The sequence below is a fragment of the Urocampus carinirostris genome, chromosome 5 (assembly GCF_059441175.1).
Source record: "Urocampus carinirostris isolate Australia breed hairy pipefish chromosome 5, RoL_Ucar_1.0, whole genome shotgun sequence".
Taxonomy (NCBI): Eukaryota; Metazoa; Chordata; class Actinopteri; order Syngnathiformes; family Syngnathidae; genus Urocampus; species Urocampus carinirostris.
This window is the reverse complement of record NC_142353.1, coordinates 33,640,364-33,668,322: the sequence shown is the minus strand read 5'-3', so window position 1 is coordinate 33,668,322 and position 27,959 is coordinate 33,640,364. Positions and strand designations below refer to the sequence as shown.

Here is a 27,959-nt window from a genome sequence, read left to right as displayed (position 1 = left end):
TTGATTTAGTATCAGCAAAAATAAAAACAAGAAAATACATTGCAGCATCATCAAAAGTTTACTAGTAAATGAAAATAAAGCAGAAGTCAAGTGATGAAATTGAACATTTATTTCCAAACATTTACACTTGGTAGGACAAACACCGTGGCTTTTGCTAAAATATATTACCGACTACATTTCAGAGCCTGTATAAAGGGGGAAAAGAGAGCATAGAATATATAAGTAGTAATTACCAAAATTTTAATTACCCTGTAAGAAAACACCCAGATGTAATAATATTCATAGACTAGAAGAAGCAACAATTAGAAATAGTTTGTCCATGATATTTGCTGGGATTTACTGTACAAGCATAACATGATTTCTTCTTGTATTATAATCAATGTGAATAAGCGCGTCATCAGTGCAGTAACATGACAAGGCCTCCTATTTAACAAATACAATTAAACGGTCGTCAAGGCAACACAAGAGGGTTGTCAAAAACAAAATAGTTGAGCTGAATCATTCTCTAACGGGCATCTGGAACGTGTAACAAGTTTTTAATTTGGGAAAAAAAACCTTTGCAATAGGGTTAGCGACATTGATGGCCTTACTTAAAAAAGAAATATTCTGGTCCATTTTAGCAAAAAGAAAATAGAAATATGAATAGAGCAGGAGTGTCTAACCCCAATTCAAGTCTTAAGGCATTTACGTTCGGTGATCTTTGTGCTTCCGCGTTCACTTGAACTGCAAAAAATGAAAAAGTCAACAATGAATAACAAAAAAAAAAAAAACAATTCCTCAAGCTAGTGACAGTTCAAGGCAAAATTTAAAAACATGCAATTCAAAACAACCCTAGGAGACCAAAAGTAAAACACAATAGATTTGAAAAATAATGACAAAAAATAAAATTAAAATAAAAAAAAAAACACTGAATTGGCAATTATGGTGGAATTACTGTATTTATTCATGTATAACACACATTTTTAACCTAAAAAAAATAACTGGGTGTGCATTATACAGAAGGTTTCATGGTAATATATTACTGTATTTGTGCATTAGCTCCAACGAAACTGGGTTGCGGCAGTGAGAGCCCTGAATCCGAACCACCAGAGGGAAATCGATGACAAACCAAAATGCATTTAATTTTATTTCATCAGACGATTTTTATTCACATTACCAGAGACGAATGTTAGATCAAGGAAATGGCAAAGTCGTCCTCAAATATATAAATCAGGGTTCATACATCTTTTTCATGGCCAAATTCAAGCACTTTCAAAGCCATTTTTTCCCAATCCCTTTAAAGGAAGAAATCCTTCACCAATCAACAGAACGCTTTTTTTGTTGGCATTGATGATTAAAATAAAGTCGCTATCTTGCTGCTAGCACATACTTTGTGCTATTTTGCGCTGTTCCCATCCATGATCTTTATGTCAATGGCTTTCTATAAAATGACATGAATTCTGCCTCAACAATGCAATTCCAGCTTTAATATGTCACTTATTTTTATTTTGTTTTGTTTTTCTTTGTTTAAAAGTGTGGTCTATCGAGTCAGACTGCCAGAAAAAACTGGCAATGGAAATCATTTAAGCATTTTCAAGCGCTTCACCCAAAATCCAAGCATTTTCCTGAGCTTGAAAACACAACATTAAAATTCAAGCATTTACAAGGATTTCAGGCACCCGTACAAACTGATAATAAACGGAAAAGAGCACAACGAGGAAAACAACTCTTTGGTGTATCTGATGATGTATTGGACTTTGAAGGACGTTAAACAAATACATTGTAAATCCTATTTTGATATTGCTTTCATAGAGTGCTCGTTATACATGAATAAATGCACTATAGTAAAAACAACAAGAAAAAAAAAAAAAAAAAAAAAAACCTCAGATATAAGGAAAGCCAATATTGACCTCGAATTCGAGCGGGGTAGGAAATGTTAACAAGACTTACCGGAGACTTAAGCAGGACGCTTGGCTTCTGGGCGAGCGCAGGCTTCTTCATGAGAGTGGGCTTGTTCAACTTGGGCGACATGGACATAAGCGAGGTGGGCTCACCGTTGTCGTTAGCCTCAGCCATCTGGAGCTGGTCGAGGGGCACGCCAGCAAGAGAGTAGTGCTGCTTCCTCAACTCGCCCAGTCGCAAACGCTCATTTTCAAGGTGAGACTCCAGCTCAAGCACCTTCACCTAGGAAAACAAAACATTGACGCATTTAATCCACAAGAGGGCATTAGATAGATAGATAGATAGATAGATACTTTATTCATCCCGAAGGGAAATTCACATTAGTACATGGTCTCATTCAGAAAAACTGGGACTAACTTGTCTTTAAAAATGTTAAAAAGGTAAATATTTTTTCAATTAAGTACGTGTTAACAATGCCCAACTGAGTCCACTGCGCCTATCTACTTTTATCTTACTTTTAACATCGCTGAACACATTAGGTAGGAGCAATGGCGGAGAGGGATATACTGCAGTGACATCCTGCTTGTCTCGTTTTTTTTTTTAGTTTATATTTCTAAGCGGAGGATGAAAATGGTGAAAGTAAGAAAATGCCTTGTTTAAGTAAAGTCCAATTGCCTACCTAAACCCCAAAAGAGATGAAAAAGGAAGAGTTCATTCAAGCTCCCCAAGAAATTCATGTACCATATTTTTTGGAGTATAAGTCCATTTTTTTAAATAGTGTGGCTGGAGTTCTACTTTGACTCTGGTGAGACTTACATGTAAAATTATTAAAACATCATTAAATTATTAAGTTATAAACTTTTATCACCTTGCCCTCTTGTGCTGAAAAATGTCCTGCCGAATGAAATGCCCCCCTTACATACATTACGCACACAAACACTATAATGACTTTGCACTTCATTTTTGGGGAAATGTGATAGGACAGTAAAGCACAGAACATTTGCAACTTGGATAGGAATCACTTTTAAAGAGGTTAAAAATATTTACTTTGGAAAAATGACACCACCTTTTCTTACCAATCAAAACCTGAATGTTCAGAAGGTAGGGGGTCATTTGGCTAGAGTAAATATGTTTTACTTACTCAAGAGCAATGTTCCCTCTAATTTTCTACGGGTCTGAGCGTTCACACAAAGTCGGTGAGCAACGCTTGAAACAACGGTGAGCAACAGCAACACACAAGTTACCCAAAGCTGACCTCATCTGCTGTCGGAGCGGCCAATTCGCGGAACTCGTAACACAACCGAAGCGTTCCATGTCGTTCCTAAAGATCATCTTTAGACGACTTGAAGCGATCTAACAACAACAACAACAGCAACACCAAGGGTGGCAACTAAGTCATTATCAAACATGTCCAAAACTTGACATCACGTTACATTTTGCAGCGTTTCCGGCAATGCAAAAAATATTTTTACTTTTGAATGAATTGACTAATGTATTATTGCAAAGGTTGTACGGCCTACAAACGTCATTTGTTTTTACAACAATTCTTTCACAAGATTTTCATTTTTTTTCCCTGGTATCTTTTGTCGCATAATACTAACATTTTTGGGGGCTTATTTAGTCGCTTGCACGATACACAACTGTATTTAATCACATTTTTTAGTGGAAGTACAATGTTGGCAACAAGATTGACTTGGTATAATTGGAAATTATTTGAATGCAACACAAACCTTTTCTTCTCTTACCCTGTTTTTTTTTCAATTTAAAAAAAATTCCTTTGAAAAAAATCTCATTGTTTTTATTTTTCCCTAGCCGTTACTTTTTTCTTTTTGTTCTCTATTTACTTTTTTCATTTTTCTTTTTTTCTGAATTTTTCTTTCTTTTTTCTCTTCCTTTTGTTTTTTTTCTCAGCTTTTCAACTACTTTTTCATTTTGGTATTTTTTTTCTTTTTTGTTCTATTCCCCCTTCCTTTAAGTCATTTTGTGCATAATTTTACATAATATTTGGTCATATAGGGATGAAAGAAGCAAAAACAACCTGAAGAGCAGTTTAGGACCCGAAAAAGCCGGTTCCTTTCAGTCAGCCGAGCCGAAGAAGCCGGTTCTCGAAAAACTCTGACTTTACTCAACTTCGTTCTACTTCGACCTTGACTTCAAAATACAGCATTTAAAACACAACGTCAGGGGAACCATTGTATTTTTACCTTCATGCACTGTAACTTTGACTTGATTCGCTTGTTAATTAGCAATTTCGAGCCCTGATTTTTGTGAGCTGGCTAGATTTCCTTGTGCATGGAAAAGCTCTGCGTAGGGCGCAATTGCGCAGACACGCACTTTAGAGGGAACATTGCGCTGGATAGATTTTCTTGTGCGCTGAGAATGTGCGGGCAGTGCGCGATTGCGCACGCGTGCAGCTTAGAGGTAACATTGCTCAATAGTATCTTTTTTACAAGGTGCAAATGCTCTGTGTTTCACTGTTCTAACACATTCTGCAAAAATGAGATACAAAGTCGTATTAATAACGTTTTCGCAAGTACGCTGTGGGGGGCATTTCACGCGGGGGATGATATTTTTTGGCACAACACCGTTAATTCATTAAGACAACTGAGAAGAAGAGAATAACAGAGTGCACTGAAAAAAAATAAAATTATGTAGATTACAAGCAGCAAGCATTGTAATATGCATCGTCTACCGTGACACAGAGGATGAAATAATCATTGGATTTAGTGACATGGAGGGAAACTGATACTTTGGTAAGCATGTTCTTTATGCTACAGCAATCTGAATAACTCTTAGTATGTTATGTCGTTACTGACATTACCAGGCATTTCAATCATGTAACGTTCAGATACCGTACACTTATTCAGCCTGTTGTTCTCCAATTTATCTGTATTTTAAATTGCATTTCAAAATGACATATATGGTTTTGGTGATGGATTTTATCAAATACATTTCTCCCAACACTTGAACTCCAGATGTGACTTTTATGTTTTTTTTTTTTTACTTCTTAATGATGCATTTTTGGCAGGTGCGACTTATACCTCGGAGCGACTTATGGTGCAGAAAACACGGTACTTGCACGCACATCACGAACAAACATGATAGAGGCTGCACTGATGACACAAGCCAGGAGATGGCGGCAGCGAATACAAATAGTTTCAAATTCTGTACAGCTCCTTCAAAGAGTCATTTCCTCTCACTATCCAATGGTGGATAGGAAACTAAATTGATTTATCTGCTCTAACGACAAATTAGGCACACATCTATTGAGATACAATTTACTTATAAGTTTCTGAAGGCATTTGGTACCTGTGACTCCATTTCTTCTTTCTTCAACTTAATTAACGACAACCCAGAGAAGTCCATGGGATCTGCATACAACAACACAACGTTGGTGGAATACTGGCCACTTAATGCAAAGACAGCGTTTGTGGTTACCTTTTTCCTCCAGGTTATCCTGTCCCGACCTGGTGGAGCCCACCACTTTGGCGGCCATCTCGTTGACCAGGCGAGAGGCTTGCTGTAGCACAGTCAGCCTCTTGCTGTGACGGTCAGCTTTCACCTGAAATCGCACACCTGACGGTCACATCATGCTTGTAAAAACACAGGCACAGCAGCGATATTTGCAGTTACCTTGGAGGCTGCGACAAGTTGTGCGGTGCTGGCCGCGATTTCGTGAGAGCAGACAATCAACTCTTCGTACTTGCCTGTGTGAAGCACCACCTTGTCAGCGGACTCCCTATTGGTAAGACGGGTGAAAATAAATAAATAAAATAACTCAACTTGATTCATTAGCTAATATATTTGAAAAAAGAAGCCAAGTTGAACTTACACCATCTCTGTAGCTCCCCAGCCCACAGCCTTGGCCGCAGAGATGAGCCCCTCAGTCCAGCGAGAGTTCCTGGCGTAAAACTCCCTGACAGAAGCCGCACCCTTAACATGGCAACATTTTGGATTATTGACACTAAAATCTGCTGCATAAAAGAAGACTATCCGAAGCTAATTTTGCTCACCCTTCCACCCTCCACTATCTCCTTTTGCAATTCAGTGGAGGCGAGAACTAGCATGCGGATGGCCTAAGCGTGAAGACAAAAAAATAAGACAGCAAAAAGGTAACACCGTGTACAATGCTGCGAACATCAAGCAAACCTTCATGAGATCCGTGCAACTGTTAAGGATCCTGAAAAAAAACACACACCAAGTATTAGATTTCAGTTTTTTTACAACAATATAACTAAGTTATGAAAAGGTCTAAAAAAGAACTGACGGATCTACCGAAAAGCCAATTTACCGTAAAATTCCTACTATAAGGCGCAAATTTTTTCCCAAGCTTTCAAATATACAGCTTGTGCTATGATGATGCCAATTCATGCAAATTTTTCTAATGGCGCCAGGGGCACCCAAGCAGTAAAGGTAGGAGTGAGACATGTGGAATATATTTGTCGAGGTAGACGCAAGTTTATTGTAACTTTGCGCTTTGAGAATGAATAAAACTAGCATGAACAGACCCCCATCATGTAAAAGGTGTCAATCGAAAGGGGAGGGCTAACTACATTTGGGAATAATGTTTATTTGTAAACTGAAATAATGCGGCAAAACGAACAGATTACAAGAATCAATGTCCAACAAAGTAAAAACGTTTATGGCGGATTCCTATTAATCTGTAGGCATTATTGTGTATTAGACTGATCCTGATGTTTCTTTGATGAGTGTATTTTGGAAGCCCAAGAGTTTAAGCTTTTTGTTGAAACGTGGCATGACGCATATCAGAGACTGGTGACATCATACATCGACGAATTTGTCCGGCGGGCAGTCAGAACGTTAAGGGGTTAATATTATTGAAACTTTATATTTGCAGTCTTTCTTTGTAAATATCTCATATCTCAATGTGGGGACATGCGGCTTAGTCAGGTGCGCCTTATGTATGTACAAAATGCTTTTTCCTCTAAAAATGTACTAGGCACGGCTTGTAATCAGGAGCGCCTTATAGTTTGAATTTTATGGTAATAGGCCAATCTCAACTGATAAAATGAGTCAATATAAAAAAGTATTGTTAAGAAGCAAACCATGACCTGATAATTCATCTTTTATATATTAAAGTACCTAAAATATGCAATTTTCTACATTATATATTTTGTATTTGTCTAAAATATATGCTAGTCCGTAACTATTAAATATAACCCAGACATTAAAAGGTACGATGTAAAAAAAAATGACAGCAATTATTTAATTCAGAATACAAACCTTTCATTGACTTCCAGTTTAATTCCCGACGTGTCTTTCCGTGCCTGATTCATCACAGCCTGCATACCCAAGGAGACACCCCTTTCGTCACACACATCGTCAAGAGCAAATGCCAAAAAAGTGGGAGGAAACCCACACATCTCCGATGATTAACCTCCCACACATCCATTCAAGACGAAATTAAAGGCAGTGGGAGTAATCCATAAACACGTACACACACACAACTTTAAAACTCACATCAATCCTGCGCACGGCATCCTCGATGGCTGCAGAGGTGGCAGCCATTTCCTTTTCAACAAGATCTCCCAGCTCATCCTGACGGACGTCCATTCCTTTTGGTCGCAGCTCCTATGCACAACGTTGAAATTTCAGTTCAAACGTGTATGGCTTTGCTAGCAGTTGTGACATTCTGTCGTGTTGCCGCTTGCCTGGGCCAGATGTAAGATTTTCTGTATGATGATTTTGATAGAAGCTGGGTCGGCCCTCTGCAGCGTGCCCTTGGACTTGAGCTCCCTCAAGTATTGCAAACACTGTGTGGCACAGCTTCTGCAGTTCTCTGTCAGTCCTGTAGGAGGGTGGGGGAAAACATGTATTGCATACAATAGAATAGTCGTCTTTATTGCAGGGGTGTGCAACCTTTTTCAAGCTAAAAGCTACTTTTTGTTTATAATTCGTGCAAAAATCACCCAGTTTGATATTCAGTTATATAATTTTGATTTAAACCCAATATAATTCACCAGGTATACATTTTCAGTTTCATGCAATAGAATATTTTTTCAGTTTCATTTAGCAACAGCAAAAATAACAGTAGTATAAATATTTGCAAAATAATTGGATTTTATCTCATCCCATTTTTATTTATGGTACCAAAGACAAATGTTGATTTTGTTGTGCATTTCACGTAACAATGACAAAAAATTCACCTATTCAAAGCATTGTAAGTGACAAACGTTGAATACGTCTTAAAATCATTTATTGACAACGTAAACTATGAACACAACACCAACATAAAATTCACTATGTTATTTATTCAATGTCCTTCATTCAATGTCCTTTATTTAAAGTCCGACTTATCATCAGGTGCACCAAAGAGGCGATTCCCTTATCATGCTTATTTTGTGTTTATTTTTATCTTTCAGGATGATTTTCTGTTTTCTCTATTCTCCAACATTCGTCTTTGGTAGAGTTTTTAAAAACAGCGTGATAATGAGATAAAATTGAATGCCTTTCCGCATGTTATCTATTTCATTGATGGTCAAGTGGTAGGGATTCAGCACTTTCTCCGCTGTGACCCGGGTTTGATTCACATTTTGTGAATTTAGTCAGCGATATTTTAAAATACGCTAAAATAGGAACGTAAAACTTTGTTTATAGCGCATACCCAAACTTTAAGTTACAAATAAATATGGTAATTGCAAAGTGGGACCTAAGGCCAACGAGCAGGAGTGCTTCAAGTGTGGAGCATTTTTTTGTTCTTTAACAAAAAGACCAATTGCATGGCCACCTGTAAATAAATCATGTTTATCTAAAATCGACTACCAAAAATCTGAGGTCATCTTAAGTGGCAAAGAGGAAGACATTTTTTTTTTGTGTTGCTTACGATCTGCATGGTCAGTTGGCGCCATGTGGGCTGTGGCGCTGCCATTGATGATGGTGTCAGCAGCAGAGTGGGAGAAATGAGTCAGCGACCTCAGCAGCGCTCCTGCATCTGAAACAAGAAAACAGTGGCACATTCACTCATAAATAACAATTTTGTTTTTACCATATTGCAATCATTGTTACAAGCTTACCTTTCATGTCCTTTACATATTCGGCTTGGCCTTTTTTCACTTTTTCAATGGAGTTCAGCGACACCTCTGCTCGACTTATTAGGTAATCTGTGGAAAATTACAACACATGTTTACAGCATTCAGCTACTTGTAGGTGCAGTGGACAGTAAAAAATAATGAATTAGTGTAAAAAGCCTTGTCATACATGTGTATAAATGTCTATAAGGCATTTGAAAGCTTTTTTTGAAAAAATATGGCTTTGATCACATGGTGTGGAACTTTAGGTGCATTTAAGAAGAATTCAAAAACTGTTAAACTGTAATAGGAAATTTGATTGCATTTTGGTGGTGGCATACCTGGTGAGCTGGTGCATCGTATATGGAGAGGATCGTCCAGCTTGGCTACAGCATCTTGGATGATGTTCTCGGCTTCTGTGACTGTGCCCTGCAGCAATGCAAACTGCTCATCCAGTAGCTTCTGTTGTAGCAGCTCTTCATGTTTTGCCTGTTTGCAGTCAATACATCAAACATAATTTGTGCAAATTCAAACGTGCATGAACGAAAATTAAGATATTATTTAATGCCATCGAAGGCTGCTAAAATGATACTCTAATAATAACATTTACTATGATGCATTTAAAAAATCACTGAGTAATTAGCAGAATCAATGTTTTCCACTTTAAAATGGAAACATTGATTCAGCGTCCATTACTGCTTTGAAATCCCAAAGCAAACCTACCCCACTTAATGTTGTGTACAATCTTAACGTACTTTCTCTTTTAGTTTGGCCTGCAGCTCGCTGAGCTCCTTGCTGCTCCTATCTTTCTCTTGCTGCACTGTGGACTGCTGCAACTGTGCGTTCTGGCGTACAGACGAAAGCTCGGCTTCCTTTTCGCTCACCGAACGCATCAGACGCTCCTTCTCAGCCTGCAGAGCAGTCATGGTGCTGTTGACTTGAGCAGAACTCTGATAGGAAGAAAAACAGAACAGTGGCAAAGGTTATTACACTCAGCACAGTTAAAAGATAAGACTAGCGTTACAAATATTGGGTTTATTTTTCATACACTCGTATCCACTACTCCTATATTTAAAATCAACAGAACAAACTATATTAGGTTACTGCAAACAAGCCCAGGCACATAGGGCAAACTTCTGGCTCTGTATTAAACACTCATCTGGCCAACAAAACAACAGAAAATGAATTGAGAAAGTAGTCTAAGCAAGCTAATCGTTTCCTGGATATGAAAAAATATCAATTCTTATAATAATCTGATTGCAGGAGGCATAAAGCAATCAGGATGTTGTAAACACCATCATTAAAGTAGATACAACTGCACAAGACAACTTTAAAAAAATGCTCCCAAACAATCCACATTTGCCACAAACCCATCTTGCATTGTCAAGGTGGCAACTCACTAATTCACTGCTTTGTAGATTGGCCTTGATGCGTGTAATTTCTGCCATCTTCTCGGATAACTCTCTCCTCAGCTTTTCCATCTCAAACTTTTGCTCTTCCATCTGCAAGAAAACAACTTATGTTTTAGAATCAAACGACTATTGTTGCTGCAAAACGATAAAAGTACACAAACCTTCATGTCTGCTTCTTGTCTTATTCGCTCGACTTCAAAACCCAGCTGCTGTTTGGTCCTTTCCACTTCTTCCTGAGTCTGCTGGGTGGCAGAAAGCATCTTCACCGTGTCGGCACTCTGTCAGTAAAAGGTGCATGATTAGTGTTCACAGCAGATGGTTGCTGTCCAAATAAATCCCACATGGAATTATGCTAAACTGCAAGTGATTCATCTTGACAGAGAGACTAATCTCTGTTAATGTAAAGGAGGAGTGGAGTTTAGCCAGAATTGTTATTTGACTTTAGAGAGTAACTGCTTGTAGACACCTTGCGTAGTAGTTCAGCATGACTCGCCACCAGCTCAGTGTGCTTCTCTTTCAGCTTTGTGTAGCGCTGCTCAGTAGCCATGGCTCGTTCTGTTCAAGCACATTAAACAAAATACAAAATAGTAAAATTTAGGCCAATCCTGGAATTTCACACAAAAAGCAAATATCCAGGACTTTTTATGAATAACTGTGCACAGAACATCTTACGTTCCGCTTCAACAAATGTGCTCTGCAGGCTTTCATGTTCTGTGTTGCGGCGACGTGCCACTTCCAAGGCCATGCGGAGCTGTTCATTTTCCACAAGAGCGCGTTGCTTCTGGGACCTCTGTTCCTCCAACTCTGCCTCCAGGCTATTAATCTGAGACTTGAGTTGAGTAATGTAGCGCTGAGCCTTAAGGAGGGCATATTAACATAATAGATTTATTCATCTCCTCAAGGATTGCACGGATAGATAAAACACAAAATGAGAGTATTGTTTGATGCTGCTGCAAATATTTTTTATTGGATTAAGTTAACAATAACATCATTACTGATTTAGTTGACTCTCTGGTCGGAATGAATATGCAGAAGCATCACACACAAGGTTGTCAAATTCCACAAGCGGGGTAAAAAATATTTTACATTCGCTCAACTGGTGTCTAAACAAACAAAACATTTGTGTCTGTCACTAGCACACTGCTCACCTCAGCTTTCACTTTCTCCAACTCTGCTCGCAGCATCTCCAAATCTCTCTTGAGGTTCTCGATTTGAACATCTCTGTTACACGAAAGCGACAAAAACACGGACATGTTTGTCATGTAAAATCAATGAGTACTGTCGATACTAAAAAAGAGGTCCAATTTAAGCATGAATGCAATAGAACAAAATGAACTCCCACAATAAATAAAGATTATCAAATTGAAAGGTGACATATGACTTCACCCATTAGGTTCAGATGTTTCTACTGAACAATACAATGTTTTTTCTAACATTTTTTGCCAGCAAAATCCTCTAATGCTCACTTTCTAAAAAAGCAATAAAAACCTCCACACCTGTCATCAAAGCCTCCATTAGGGGGTCCAAATGTCTGATCAAAGATGTCTGGTTGCGGCACGGTGTCGCTGACATCAATAAGCGGCTCGGGCTCATCATCGTCGTCATCACCGTCTTCCTCATCAGGGATGACCACCACCAGTTTGACGTGCTTGGCAAGTGAGGCCGCGTGAAGGAAGTTGGGCGGCGACTGATGAACATAGGAGCATTATTTGTATCAAGTGGACAATATTAAGCATTAAGTGAAGGCACCAAACTCAACAGACTTCATAATAGGGCTGCAACAATTACTTGACCTTGTCAACAAAAATCGGTAAGACGAATGGTCGACAATGAATTCCACGGTCGACTGTTGTCGCCCGTTTTTCCAACATAGTGAAGCATCTTTACATAAATATAATCTCTTCTGAAAGTCGTTCATGCCCAATAGTGTTTCTGTCTCGATCAATAACATGATTGCATCAACAACAACTATGCGTCCAAAACCTCTAAAGATTAGGAGCATTTTAGCCTGGCCAATAAAAAGACTACTTCCCAAGTTTGCAAACCACACCTTATGTATCATGGCATTACCTCAGTGATGCACTAACATTTGACGAGATCAGTGTGAAAGTTGGGTACTTTTGTGACAGCCTTTGCAGTTTACCACTAAATGTACAACACAAAATGCACATGTTTACCTGTCCCTAAAAATGGACAAAGGTATATTGATGGATTTAGGTCTCTACTGACTGAGCAGTTTCTAATTGGGTTTTGGATAGAACATTTAAATTAAATTTGTGTACCGTATTTTCCGCACTATAAGGCGCACCTAAAAGTCTTATTTTTTTTCAAAAGCTGACCATGCGCCTTATAACACAGTGCGCCTTATATATGGCTCAATATTAAATTCGCAAGGTCTCGCAACTACGAGAAACAGCCGCCGACTCCATTTTTCGCGCTGTGCATACTGGGAAATATTAAACGATTGGTAGTTGCCGGGGCTCGTGTTGTATTTGTTTACGAAGTGGCAAAATGGCTACCCCATTAAACTGCTTAATTCATATTCAACAAATACAGTATTTGTCTGAATCCAGGGTTATGACTGGTGAAGATGTAAAGCACAATTTACCTTAAACAAACTCAGAATTATTCAGAATGTCACGTTTGAGAGAGAGAGAGAGCGAGAGAAAGAGAGAGAGAGAGAGAGCGAGATTCTCTTTCATACGTGCATTTGTAAAAAAAAATGGCTCCTGTTAAGAGACACGCGTACAACGCCGAGTTTAAACTCAAAGCGATCAGTCACGCAGCACAACACGGCAATAGAGCGGCAGCGAAAGAGTTAAACTTAAATGAATCGATGGTACGGAAGTGGAGAAAGGATGAAGATAAGCTCCGCCAAGTAAGGAAAACTCAACAAAGTTTCCGTGGCAATAAAGCAAGATGGCCAGAGTTAGAGGAGACACTTGATCAGTGGGTTGTTCAACAAAGAGCGGCAAGCAGAAGTGTCAGTACGATAACTATACGTATGAAGGCAACAGCGCTGGCACAGGACAACAACACCGGACGTGGACACAGCAGAAGAAGAATTCGAGGGATTCGTCGATGAGGAGCTTATAGAGTGATCTTTGTTTTTCTTTTGTGTGTTTACGTTTTACATTTTACAGTTATTATGTTATTGCTTTATTGTTATTGTTTTGCACTCGTTGTTTTTGCACATTACGAGTGTCACTTTATTGCGATTGCAATAAAGTGACACTCGTAATGTTGCAACGTTTCATTTAAAATAACAGTATCAGACGTTTTTTTCTTTGCGTGTTGACTAAATGGACAAAAAATAAAATGATATGTCGATGTTGTTCAAAGATGTTAAAGATGTGTCACGAAAATGCTTTACCTCAGAGAAAATAATAAAACGGCTGTTTATTTATTTTGGGAGTGAATGGAGTTGTGGAAAGCTTGTTTGTTAATAAAGTTAGACCTTTTTGAATGTTTTGTTGACATTCCCTTGAGCGTGGCAACATCTAGAGGTTGCATAACGTAACTACATTCTCTACTGTTGTCAAGTCGTCACATTTATTTACCGTAAATAGCCCTTAATCCCAAAAATGTCTCGAAGGACTGCACAGGATTACAATTACAAAATTGCACAATTACCTGATCTTAAACCAGCATGCACTTATAGCGCCTTATAATGGGGTGCGTCTTATGTATGGCATAAGTTTTAAAATATATCATTCATTGAAGGTGCGCCTTATAACATGGTGCGCCATATAGTGCGGAAAATACGGTATATATCTGCAGTATGATCAATAAATTATTTTGTTTTGATTTGATATATTTTATTATGTTTAATTTTATTTGCCACATTATTTAAGCAATATGAGCTAAATTTAAAAATAATGATCATCCGATTATTTGACTAATCATTTCAATAGTCTGTGACTAATCGACAGTTAAAATAGTAGTTAGTTGCAGCCCTACTTCACACAAAAAAAAACTGCTGTTTAGTAGTAACTTGATTCTTCAAAAAAGGGATTTTGAGTTGTTGAACGTTGCTTCTGGTTAAAATTAAATAATTCAGGCTACATCAAAGTTTCTAGAAATAAATAATCCCGAGTTCACTAGTATTTTTACAATTTGATGTATTTTAGCAAAAATAGAATTAAAAGAGCTGTCCATGAGAGTAAACTATAAATCTTACATCAGGCAGTCGTGGGATCTGGATCAGTCTCTTGAAGTAGATCATTTCTCTGGCCCTGTTGAAAAAGGTCTTGAGGCTGTGGAGCACAAACGTAAAAAGGCAATTCCACCGTCGTCAGTCAATTATGTTACTCTAAAGGTAAGGGTTCCTAAAAACACAAAATACTTTTCACACTCAAATGGGCTCAAAATTTAAATGGGTGCATGAAAACAATTTTAAACTGAAATGTAGTTTAAATATTAGTGTATGGAATGAACACGACATACGTACTTATACTTTCTTTTTTAGTCTCCTGAAGGCCTGCTACATCTTTTTAAAATGTTTTATTACCGAGCTGAATTCTAAACAGAGCAAACTAAACTTCATTGATCCCAGATGCAGAAGTTGCCTCGCCTTTTAAGTTCGTTCACAACACATTACAATGAAAGGCTGATGCATTAGTGAACAGGAAGAGAAATTTCACATTAGCGGGAAACCATACATATGTATACAAGTTACATAGAAAATGTATTATTTTGTTTGATAAACCATAAGAAAAATACATGTATTTTTTACAATAGGTCAAAGTAAATGGCAACATATTTTACAATCAATTTGTGCTGAAATGTTAGCAAGAATATTTAGTGCATTCGATTAAACTAGTTTTAAAAGTATGTTTTCACTCAATACATACTTTACAAGCACTGTGTTTTACAAATTCATGTTATCCCCAACAAATCACTCATGCATATTGCAATTGATCATCTTGTATTCACAGTGAACTGTCACTCAACAAGGTCAGCAGCACCTGGGGATTGTTGTCCACTGGTTTGGGTAATACACTTTCATTTATTTGATATATTCACCTGACACCTCGCAGCTAAAGGACACGGCTGAACCCCTTTTACATACCTCTGGAATTGGTCCCGAAATCGATCCCGGTGTCCTTGTAGAGTGTCAGCAGGAAGACCTGAAATTCCCCAAATATTGCGTTCAACCCTTTATGAGGATTTTCTTCTGGATTTTGCAAGTCCTTACAGGCATGAAGCTTAAATAACAGCTTGACCATGAAGTGGTAAAGTTGACTGCTGTCCTGGATGACCTGGATAAGTGGGGACAGACGACACTGGCCTGATGTGAGAGTGGAGATGGCGATGGACGAGTTCAGCTGACGCAGCACTGAGGGTGTCCATAGTGCAAACACATTGGAAAAAAAGGAGAGAAAAGAATTCATCAGGTTTAGTAAACAAAATTTAAAAAGTGTTAATATATTGTGTTAAACAATTAAGTAGACATCACAATAATAGATTTATCATATCAATAGAAATTAAGGGAGTATTCCTTGGGTTTTGGATAACAAACTCCATAGTGGCGATTGCTGCTGCCAAAACAGATACAATATCTTACCATTAAGCCTATTCTTTTTACTAGCTCACTGTGTACCTCTGTGAATTATACAATGACATTTATTTGAATAACAGCCCGTGTTGCCAATGAACAACATCAATACAAAAAAAATGAGTTTTGGAATATGTCACTATTTAGAACAAGTCATTCATTTTCCTAATAAACAGGGCGAGAATGAAAATAAAATCTATATTTTGTGACATATTAAAACACATAACCTGACACGAAATCTGACTAGCAAAACATAATTTTGTTAATTAGATAAATTGAGCCCATTTATTGCTTAAAAGAAGAGCATTGCAATATGTGCCTTCATCACTTTAAAAAAACATTCCCCCCACACATTTTTTGTACATCCAATTAGTTGGCAAAAATCCCCTTGGAAGGTTAAAAAAACATGACATCACGGTAGTCTTTGATCACAAGGGAAAAGGGAGGAAATTGCCTTAATGTCCTCTAATTGGATGGCATTTCCTCATCATTTGCACATACTTTAGGGCAAGAAAAAGAAAAAGTTAAAAGCAGGCCACACTGTGGAACCTCCCTTTCTTATCATAAGAGTTAAACGTGGATTAGTGCATGACACTTCATTTTGGGTTTTGAGAATGAATGTGTAGCAACTGTTCTAGGGCAGCAGCTCATGTTTCAGTTGTTTGAAGGAGAAGCATCTTTTACCTGTCTCAGCCAACTTCAACTCAGCATCCATGTAATCAAACACCTCCACGGTGAGTTGAAAGCTGCCAGGCACAATTTGATATGAGATTGAGGACACATAAAGGATATGAAGCCAGATAATCGGCGCAGTTACAAAGTTTGAGGCTTGAAACCAGAGTCGAAGCTTAAACGTTTGAAACAAGAATCTACTGAATTTAAAGCCGTGTGTTTTAAAATTAGATGACATGGACTCACACATTGTTTACATCCGTCCCTGCTGTGCGCTCCAGCACTTCGTCTTTGACCTCCAAGTTGCAGGGAATTTCAGGGTGCTGAGAAAAAGGACAGATGAGTATCTGATTTTAATGCAACTCTAAATACGTTATAGTAAGCAGATACGTCACCTTGTTATGAAACTTCATTTTGGTGCAGAGCAGCTTAGAGTACAGCGCAACCAATTGCCCGTATCGATCATGAAGATTGCCCTGGAAAAAAAATAAGATATGAATGACAGGAAGCCCATATTTTAGAAACAATATATTCCAATCCCATAACACAAAAAAAATCAGTAAAGTGTATATTTGTTTGACACACAAAAACTTTATTCTTCTATTAATACAAAGTTTTATCAAGTTTAATGTAAACAGGCTACGTGAATGCAAAATAATATGAAAAGAAGTACATAGGCTACAAAACGTTAGTGATTTAATGGTTATAAAAAACCTTCAATTAACTGATAAAGAAAGCATACAGAACATAAATTTCCATGTTTCAAATAAGGTGTGTAAACATATTAACTTCATTTATTGCTTTGCCAAGATGGAAAAAAAGCTGTTCTAGTGGTATTCTTAATGTGTTTGAAAGGACAGATTGGGGTCAAATATGACACCCAAATTTTCGACTGTGTCACTCTGGGTGATATTACATTTGTCAATGTTCAGAGCAGTTTTTCAGACCAAGTCACAGCATTTAGATGGACCAATAATTAACATTTCAGTCTTTTCAGGTTTAAGGGGCAAGAAGTTGAGTGACATCCAATTTTTTTATCTCAGTGAGGCAGGCCCCCGGTGCTGTGGAATGCTCTTCCCCCTGAGATTTGATCTGCAACCTCAGTGGAACTGTTTAAATCTACACTTAAAACACACTTCTATTCTATAGCTTATGAATGACCTATATTTCACATTGACAATATCAGTGTATTGTTATTGCAACATCGTTGCAGCCTGGTCATCCTGGAAGGGGGATTACCTCATGTGCGGTCCCCTTCATTTACCTCATGTTGAGGTTTTCAAGTTTTTCCTTGCTCTCATGTAGGTTTTAGATCAGGGGATGGTGTAATAATAGTCTGTAGTTTGCCATAATCTTTGGACTGTGCAGCCCTTTGAGACTCCGTATGATAAAGGGCTATACAAATAAACATGACTTGACTTTCAAATATTCTTCTATTTGCGCTGTAAAGATTATTTTCTTGCTAATGAGTGATGAAAAGAGACTTACCCAAAGTTGGCCAAGTTCCACTATTGAACTGAAATGTCTCATGCAGTCTTGAAGGACCTGTGAAGGCACACCAAATACACTTAAAAAATCCGATTTTCCATTTGTATGTCTCAAATATAATAAAGACTTGCAACGGTGGACTTACATTTCGGTGGCCATCGCGTACCACTTTGTGCAGCACATGGCAGAACTTCCAGCTGAGAATGGAGTTGTTGGCCAGCGGAAAGCCTAGTGCGTAGGACCAGAAAGTGAATGCCCCCTTTTCTCGGTGAGTTCCCAAGATAATACCTGATGGGTTCTTAGTTAAGAAAGTGACTCAAAAAAAATGAAAAGACGGAAAAAGGTGACCTTAGATGCAATACCATAGCATACAGTACAGGGATAAATTTAATACAGTTATATTATTACATTGTTTTTCCCTTCAGAAAAAAAGGATACGTCGTGCATGCTTTTCTTTCACAGGGGTTTCAGTGGAGTTGATGGCTTTGCTGATGCTGCTCAGCTGAAAAGGATAAGAAATACTGGTACATTTAAAGAAATATCTTCAAAAAATAATACTAATAATATAATATTTTTCATCATGAAAAAAAAAAAAAGGTATCCTGTATACCAGAAAAGATCCAGCGCTCTCTTGTACATAGTTATGTCACAATAACAATGCATAAAGAGCAAAATAATTGTTCGTTAGGATAAAGTTGCATGCATATTGTTTGGTGGAGAGGTTATGATAGGCCTTTCAAAATGCTAGTATGCTTAGATCAGTTGTGGTAACTGTTGGTCAAGAACTTGAGTTATTGTTGGGATTGCTTTGTCCTGAGTGAAACTTCTAAAAATGTTGATTAGAATGACAACACATACAGATTGAAAGAAACTGATCATAATATTGCCTATGCCTGGAGATAAGATCTTGTTAACACTATGAGGAGAATGAACAACTCGAGACTCTTGTGTCCTTCACAACCGGTCCAGCAGGACAGACAAGTGCTAACACATAAAAGAGAAAGAGGAAGCAAGGACGAGACACATCAGATTTTCCTTTGGCTACCGTCTACATCACAATTTAGCTGATTACCAAGATATGAAAGATTGCATTCCATCATTGTTGGTATCCTCTATTCATCAATGGTGAAACAAAAAAATTCTCAATTGGATAATCTCTTTAATTCAAAAGATGCCAAGAATTTAAAATAAATAACATCTTTCAAAGTTAAATCAACAGCGTCTAACAATTAGAGCCATCTGTGACAGAACAATAAGAATTTTGAATGAATGAAAAAAAAACTAGATTCATAATCTGTAAGTCAAAATAATACATATAAATTGTATACCAAATATATTGTGCCAAGTTCACAGGAGGCGAATATGTTTCGCCATCTTTAAAATCAATGGGTACCAAACTCCTATTGGGAAAACAACGGAATACAATATACCAATGATGATAAAGGAGGAAGCAGGAAGGAAGAAAAGTCCAGCAGCAGAGATGTGGTAATTAGTTTGCAACAGACTATTTTAATTTTGTTTCTCATTTTAACGCCGCAATTTCACAAAAGTGCATGCATGTCTGTAAGCAGATCTACACCAGTAGGGCATTACATAAAACCGTCACTCAGTCCAGACAATAATCCACATGTGACTTTAATCTCTTCATTTATTGCTCCCTCCTCAAGTTTAATCACTCCTTTACCGTTTTAGATTTCTTGAACAAAGATTGCAGGGGCCAATTCTGTAGCAATGTGAGCATTGAGAGGTTAACTACAAGGGGGAGACCTACCCCATCCCCCACCAGTTTGCCTGTGACGCAAACGGAACAGTCATGCTTGCTCGTTTACTCAGGGCAAGTTTGGCACGGTGTCGTGGAAGCCAGGGTGACAATGAGGGGCTTGTTGGATGGAAAGGAGGGGGAAGAAATGGAGGGTGAATGGTTGGGTTGCATATCGAGGTGGAGCTGGTATGATGGTGTGGTGCGGGTAAGGGGAAGTTTAGTTGGCACACAGAGCATAGCTCGACAGATGGCCGCAATTCAGCCAAGCATGGGTAAACCTGGGTTTTCCATTTATGTTTACCATTTTGAGAACTGAAGATGAAAGTGTCACAGATATAACAGTGGGGCTAATTCGTTGTTTTATCCATGCAAGTCTGCCAAATTGGGACAAATTTTAAGTTTATCATCTTCGAACAAATACAAAGTAAAACAACACAGTGAGCATACGAATACGGAAGAGGTCATTCACAGCTCACACCCAGACAATTCCCAATGGACTTGACACTTGCTGGGGAACAAATATGACTTCACAGTTACTCATGGCTCAAGTTAGGAACAATCACTCATCAGCATAAACAGGAGGTGATCTGGGATTGGACAGGACCACTTTAAAATCAGGTACTGTTGTGAGCAAGTGGTAAAACAAATTCATTCTGATGAATGCCAATACTGTGTGGAGACTAGATGTGGCCCAGACCAAATACAGAGACACCTCCATACTTGGAGCTTTGGTTGTTGCTGGTTCACTGCTTCGCATATTTAATGGAATTGTCTTTATTGTCGTTGATAAACGTATTGTCCATTGTGTTCTGAGCAGACAGCACACATCACTGGGGCTCGTTAGGGAGGGCTTTGTATGATGGTCGGGTGTGACTGCCTGTATGCGCGACTGATAGGCTGGTGTATGCAATTAGTCAAAAAGCGGGGAGGGCGCACAAATCAATGTGTTCACCTCCCTCAAAACAAACTGGGGAGGGGACCTCAATAACCGCGATAACTGAGGGATTACTGTATTACTGATCGGTTTAAGGTTGACTTCCACTTTAAAGGCTCATTTTTTAAGATTAAGAATCTCTTTCTGAAATGACCGTAAGAATCTACATACAATTACATTTAAATCAACATCATAAAGACTTTAATCTGAGGGGAAAAACAGATTCCAGCGGTGCATGCTTGGCATCCGTTTGGAGCATCCACAAATCCTCAGAGCAGCAGCGAGGTGATGTGAGAGAGCAAATGCCTCAACTAATCCACAACCAGTGGCCTGCCATAAGGTGGGTTGCCAGTTTGCATTATTGTCGTCATTCACTTAACCAAGTGCTGCCTTATATGTGGTCACCTGTGACTTGAAAGCAAGAAGCCTGCATGAAAACCATCTGTATGTTGTTTAAGTCCAGAGCTAGGAATGCTCAATAAATATTTAATATGGCTGCTGCCTATTGGATAAAAAATGCAAGGACACTATAGCACAGTAGCACATATCATTATTATTGTTAAATCAATATACAGTAGCAAGGGAGCAGTCTACAAAAAGTAAGTATTTTTGTCTGCCTGTGGCAGGAGGTGGGTAACTATTTGGAGTCAGGCCACATTGGGTTAAAAAATTTGGCCAAGGGGCCACTACTGGTGACCTTTACCATTTTGTCACTTATGAATACATAAACATGCACATATCGCTCTCTCTCCCCCCATTTATATATATATATATATATATATATATATATATATATATTTTGTATCTATATATCTATATGTATTCCCATCATAATATTTCAGTAGTAGTATTCCCAATGTTTTATTTTCAGAATGTGAGAAAAATAATATATTCGGTCCCTTGTTTTAAGCACTAAAATATGATATTTAATTTTTGTAGTATTCCTTTAGAACAGGAGTCTCCAACCATTTTCAAGCTGATAGCTACTTTTTGGTACTAAATAGCACACAGGGCACCCTTTTTGATATGAATGTCCAAAATAGCAAATTAGCTAGATGGCTTGCAAAAGAACTAAAAAGGTAGCTTGATAGTAAGCTAGAAAGGTAAACTGGTGAAAAACGTAAAGGGAGCTAAATAGATGGATGGTAAAAATCCAAATAAATAGCCAGATGGAAAGCTAAATATAAAGCTAAATAGCTAGCTAGAAAGGAGGCCAATGTTTAGCTTGATAACAAGCAAAATTAAGGTCAAATGTACGCTAAATGGCATGCAAAAAAGTAAAATGCTAGGTAGATAGCTTTTTAAATAGCTAAAAAGTTAGCTAGCTAGATAAATAAAGGGTTAACCAAATAGCAAGCTACAAAGATGGCACTCTTCTTTTGATTATTCCCTTGATAAAACCCACAAATTGGAATTTAGTTTGTTGTATTTCCTGTAAAATAAATAAAAAGAGGAATGAATACATGTTTTTAATACACAGATTGATTCTCATTCTACTCTCTTAATTGTTGTTTAAAAAAAGTTATCAATACATGAGGTGAATTTTTCTTTGTCCATGAAGCCCATGAACTGGAATTAATTTATTTGAATTTATAAAACAACAACTTATTACTTTGTTGTTACGAGGTTATTTATTAAAATTGGGGTTGAATAGACTCAACCAATAAAACCACACACTGGGACAAAGGGGGCCAAATTGGCACCCAAAAACATGTTTTTATTAGTAAGGCTTTATTAATTATTATCCAATATATCACCTCCTTATATATATATATATATATATATATATATATATATATATATTTATTTTTTTAAATTATGTTTTGACAATTTTCCTTTGGTGGCCCGGATGAAAAAGGCTCACAAGCCGCATGTGGCCCACGGGCCTTAGTTTGCCCACCCCTGGCATAGGGTCATTTAGCATATCGTGCACATGTTTGAGTAACAATATAAAGTGCACATTGACAGTTCCACTCATATTATGTGTTGACACAAAACCACGTCGGCGGAGAGACTGTCCACACAAACAGCAGGTTTTAAGTCAGCACATAATTGCCACTTTTAATTAACGGCAGGCCAGCAAACGGATTTACACCACTGTTCTACCCTGTGCTCGCAAACTAAGCAGTGTTTATGGACTGCCTTCACGCGCCGCCCCCATCACCTTGCCTCATGGGTGCGCACTCAGGCAACAACAGCAAAGGAAAGCAAACATTGCACCCACACCCACATAAATAGAGAGGGTAGTGTGTCCATGTGATGGTTCACCTTCACATGAGCGTTGAGAAGTGCAGCAACGGAGCTCTACTGCATGAATCAGCAACTTGAGCAATATACGACTTTGACTACACTACCTGCTACACACGACACAAAAGATCCCAGGCGTCAAACTCCTTTTAGCATCGGGGGCGACATGGGAGAGTAGAAGAGAGAGAGAGAGAAGAAGAGGGAGGAAGAGAGGAGGGAAAGAGACAGAAAGAGAGGAGAGAGAGACAAAGAGGAGAGAAAGAGACAGAGAGAGGAGGGAAAGAAACAGAGGAGAGAAAGAGACAGAAAGAGAGGAGAGACAGAGACAAAGAGAAAGACTGAGACAGAAAGACAAACAGAGACACAGACAAAGAAACATAGACAAGGAGAAAAGAAGACAAGGAAAAGAATATAAGAAAAATATATCAAAACAGATGGAAAGACAGAAAGAAAGACTTAGCAAGAGAATAAGATTGAAAAAAAAGAAAGAAGAGAAAAATACACTGAGATCAAGAGAGAAAGGGAGAAGAGAAAGAGAAAAAAGAAACAAAAAAACAGAATGTGCAAGAGACAGAGAAAGAGAAAGAAGATAAAAAGATAACAAAGAGCGAGAAAGAGAAAAACATACAGGGACTGTTGCATTGGGAGTGGCACGTGGTTTGGGCAAAATCAAGTAGACCCATTTCAAACTGTGGCTCATTCTTTTCCCTTGCTCTTCTTTTGGTGTCGTCTCGCAGGCCGGATTCAAACCCTTGGTGGGCCTGATTCGGCCCGCGGGTCACATATTTGACACCCATGCAATAGATTATTCAATACTTAAAAAATGATGTTGGTAAATATCAGTCCCTTATGGTTGTGCTGCTTAGAGTCTGCATGAATTGTCGAGTAGCTACAGCCTGAAAAGTCACAGCTGGACAATACGATACAATACTTTGGGATGTTCTATATGGATATTTTGCAGACCGATACAAAACAGGACAGAATAGTGATAGTGCAAGTACTTTTGATATATTACAGATTTTGCACATATAAACACAAAATCTCTGATGCATCACTTTGAAGTGTGTCAAAATGCCAAATGAGAACTTGATGTCATATATATATATATATATATATATATATATATATACACACACATAAAATTTTAATCAGCAGCTTACACATTCCTGTACCTTAAAATAAGGACCGTATTGGCTTAAAACGAATACCTGATATGAGATGTGGATTACCTGTAACCACCTCACTAGACCATTGGCATCTAGTATTGTTTGTTTACATTCATGAAACAGAATTTCCCAATTAAACTTAGGGTTGGAGTGGCAAAATAAAGCTTGAATTGATTATTTGATTAACTAGATTTAATATAAATGAAACTTGTAATATCTGTCAACTCTAAGTATTGGTACTACTGCATAGAGATTTCTGTATGCGGAGGAAAAACGTTACACATGGAGCCATCATGCTAACATATCAGTGTTTCTCAACTTGTGGGTCGGAAACCAAAAGTTGGTCGTGGAACCGGTTTTAGTGGGACGCAGGCCTTTACCCTAGTAAAATGTTAAGAAAAAATGGAGGGTCAATTACACTTCTTAACAGTAGAATGGTGATAGTTGATTGATCTCTTCTACCTGTTCAGTCAGTGTAATAATGGATCACAAGAAAGTTAGTGATAAGAGGAAGGAAAAGTGACAATAAGTGACAACAATGATTGAGTCAAAGAAGGAAATGATTGTGGAATAGAAAAATGATGTACAAGTTTGCCATTGAAGTGCTGCTGGAAGGTATAGTAAATTATATTTTTAGCTTTTTACATGAATCTTTATTCTAACGACATAAGTAACTAGCGATGTTTAGGTACACACTTTAATATTTATTTTATTTTTAGAATTTCCTTTAATATGTGGCTATTTTAAAAGTTTTTGGGGGTCATGTATGCGATGTAGGGTTGCATGAGAGTACAGTATACAGAGCCGCTTTGGTCTTGATGATCATTTTAATTTTTTGGGGGGGGGAAAAACCCTATCTCTGCTTCAACTTTACTATCCTTTCATTGGATACATTTGAGAAGTGGAAAGAATTTCGGGATTTGGGTCGCAGCTTGTCATTAGGGTGAAATGGTGGGTCCTGAAATCAGACCAGTTGAAAACCAGTGACTTAGACTTGCACCTGACTGAACCATACTCACAAAATAATAAACTTCTACTTAACTTTGTCTAATTGGTTAACTCTGGCAGTTTGAACATGTAAGTATTTCTATAATTCCACCATGTCTTGGAACTAAAAATTAAAGTCATCGTATCTGTCAATTCTAACAGTCTGAGTTCATTCAGGTAAAACACAATGGCGCAGTTTGCTTTGGATCTAGAAACTGTGGCAATTGTAGTGTTGGGTGGTGGCGGAGAGCTGGCTGGACAGGCTCAACAAGCTCAGGAGCATGATAGTATTAAAATATGTGTTTGTATCTCAAGTGTTATTAATTCATATAAAAAGTTTACAAGTATTAAAAAATGTTGGGCCAATAGAAACAGACTCAGATGAACTACCAATTTTGAAAAGAAAAAAAAATAGGTCAACATCATATGTGCAATAGAAACATTTTCAAACTTCATTTGCATGTATTCAAACACAGGAGTATCGTCACCTTTATATCAGGAACCCAAAGACACAAGCTAACCCTTAATTTGGGACAGTTAAAACCTTTTAGCACTTCATTTAAACCGAAAAGTTTAGAGACTAATCAATTAAGACCACTGAATCAATATTTAATGAATTGAACACTATTCTGATTTATCATACAAGATACTGCTAAGATTGTAAATATTCTAAATCCACAATATCAACTTCTCAAAAGTAGATATTTGTCCATGTTTCTAATAGAGAACCAATTATGCTTAAGTTGAAATGAAACCAACTTTGCAGATATTTGCCTATTGTAGGGGTTACTGGTCCCCGTTAAACCACTATCAACGAGGGATTACAGTGAAATAACAATCTTGAACATAAAATTGCGGGTTTTCATTTTTTTCCTATTAAAATAACAGAACATGTTACATTGACCGATATTTTTTTTCCTGAAAAAAAGGAAAAACAGCAAAATGAAAAAAGAAAGTATAAAGCAAATCAAACATCACCCAAAAAAAACAACAAAGCAAAACAAACTCAAACCGAACATAACCGCAAAACCAAAGCAGACTAAACCCAAAAGCAAAGCTAACCAGAACCAAACCCCCAAAACAATACCAAAACGAAACCAAAAAAGAACAAAGCAAACCAAACCCTCAACCAAGCAGAGCAATATGAAACCCAAGCTAAACCAAACCCAAAATCAAACTCAAGCTCAAGCTAAACCAAACCCAAATTCAACTAAACCCGAATTAAATAAAACCTAACACAAACCGAAACCAAACTCAAACTAAACTAACCAAACCAAACAAACAAAACAAAACTAATGTCTACCCCAAACTAATCTCAAACTAACTAACCAACCCAAATTTAAAATAATTCAAAATTAACATAACCAAACCAAAACTAAATGCAAACTAACTTTTTTTCCTTGTACTTTGTTTAGTATTTATTGTTTGTTTTCATTTATATCAATGTTTTATTTTCTGTGCACAGCGACCTTAGGTGTCCTGAAAGGGTCTTCAAAATAAAATGTACAATTATTATTATTAAAATACAAAGTTATTAACCAAAATGAAACACTTATTACATCCTGAGCCACAGTTACCACAAAAAAAAGAACTTTATACTGTTAATTTGGGCAACATGATTATCTAAGATGTAAAGCTCCAGTGTGTATTCTAGAGTGAACCCAAGTGGTATAATACTCAATTTAAGTAATACATATTTAATGTAAATAGTATGCAAAAACACATGTACTATCCCATAAACATTATTTTTTAAAGGACTTGTAGATCTAGAATTTGAAATGAAATTACACAAATTGAGGCACGCTTTGAAGAATCTGACATGTTTGCCCCCCATATCAACAACTACGGAAGCCTAAATGTCCAATCTTGCAAAAGCTTGCTTGTCCAAGTGCTGGTTTTTGCACTTACCATACACAGACGATTTCTGTATGTGATGGTTACAGTCCTGCGATTCAAGCATCTTTAACCTTTTTCCCACTATTTCCTTCTCTAACCAGTTTTAGCACGAGTTGTTGGTTGAAATATACAATAGAGGGACATGGTGTGTGAGAGAATGGGTAAGTGTGAAGCACATTGTAAAGCGCTTTGGGAGGTCTTCATTGACATAAAAAGCGCTATAAAAATGCAAACCATTTAAAGGTAAAATATTACACACTGTCCCTTTAAATTAAACATAAGACGGTGCCAGCATTAATTATTTAAACAATTTCGACAGTGTAAATGGACTTTTAAAAATGAAAAAAAAGGTTTTTCTTGGTTTAAATAAGGGAAATAAAGTCTGGCCTGTACCCAAGTTTGTTTTCCCTTCCAATTAGTGTTTATTAAAATACAGGTGAGGCCTCCATTTTGTAATTAGCCTTCGACTTTGTGTCAAATTTTGTGTTAATAAAGGACTGTTTAAGGTCAGTTAAATCACGCGTGAGACCCTCGATTGTGATGTATAAGCTTATCATGAGAAAAAATACAATATTTAAAAGAAAAAGCGTGAAAGAAAAAAGAACCCTCACAAATGTCTTCCTTACCTGCTGCTTGTCAAAGTGTTCCCTCTCGGCACCGAGGCTGGCCTCAGTCCGCCTGGTTTTCACCCGCGTCGAGAGGCTGTTCATCTTCCTCTTCCCAATACGGACTCAAACGTCCGGAATCTCCATAAAAAGACTCACTCTTTTCAAAAATCGTGTTCTTGTTCTCCGTCGTCTTTAGCCAAACTGATATATTCCCAGCCCGCCTGTGCGGTGATGAAACGCGGCTAGAAGGAGGAAACGCAGCTGGTCTGCCTGGTTCACAGTACGGATGATCCTCCCCCTTCCACAAGGTGGACGATTCCA

At 37.7% G+C, this 27,959-nt stretch overlaps 1 protein-coding gene across 1 annotated transcript; it reads right to left on the bottom strand.

Moving 5' to 3' along the window:
- Positions 1-86: 86 nt before the first annotated feature.
- Positions 87-27,954, bottom strand: hip1rb (huntingtin interacting protein 1 related b). Its single transcript, XM_088336506.1, has 31 exons — positions 27,657-27,954; positions 18,477-18,540; positions 18,184-18,326; positions 18,039-18,095; positions 16,946-17,026; positions 16,797-16,873; positions 16,563-16,624; positions 15,519-15,659; positions 15,393-15,450; positions 14,502-14,577; positions 11,818-12,008; positions 11,470-11,542; positions 10,994-11,177; positions 10,788-10,876; positions 10,483-10,599; positions 10,310-10,411; positions 9,665-9,859; positions 9,251-9,398; positions 8,916-9,002; positions 8,726-8,833; positions 7,554-7,690; positions 7,363-7,473; positions 7,126-7,184; positions 6,031-6,061; positions 5,895-5,957; positions 5,714-5,814; positions 5,515-5,620; positions 5,320-5,443; positions 5,191-5,252; positions 1,930-2,163; positions 87-723 (listed from the first exon to the last, which is right to left on the bottom strand). The coding sequence occupies exons 1-31, from the start codon at positions 27,738-27,740 to the stop codon at positions 715-717; spliced, it is 3,174 nt and encodes a 1,057-aa protein (XP_088192632.1). The 5' UTR covers positions 27,741-27,954; the 3' UTR covers positions 87-714.
- Between the last annotated feature and the right edge of the window lie 5 nt (positions 27,955-27,959).

Coding starts and splice junctions, on each gene's coding strand:
- hip1rb (XM_088336506.1), bottom strand. CDS start 27,740: ATGAACAGCCTCTCGACGCGGGTGAAAACCAGGCGGACTGAGGCCAGC. Junction 18,541..27,656: donor AACACTTTGACAAGCAGCAG/GTAAGGAAGACA, acceptor TATCCTTTTCAG/CTGAGCAGCATCAGCAAAGC. Junction 10,600..10,787: donor ATGCTGAACTACTACGCAAG/GTGTCTACAAGC, acceptor TTTTACTGACAG/AGTGCCGACACGGTGAAGAT.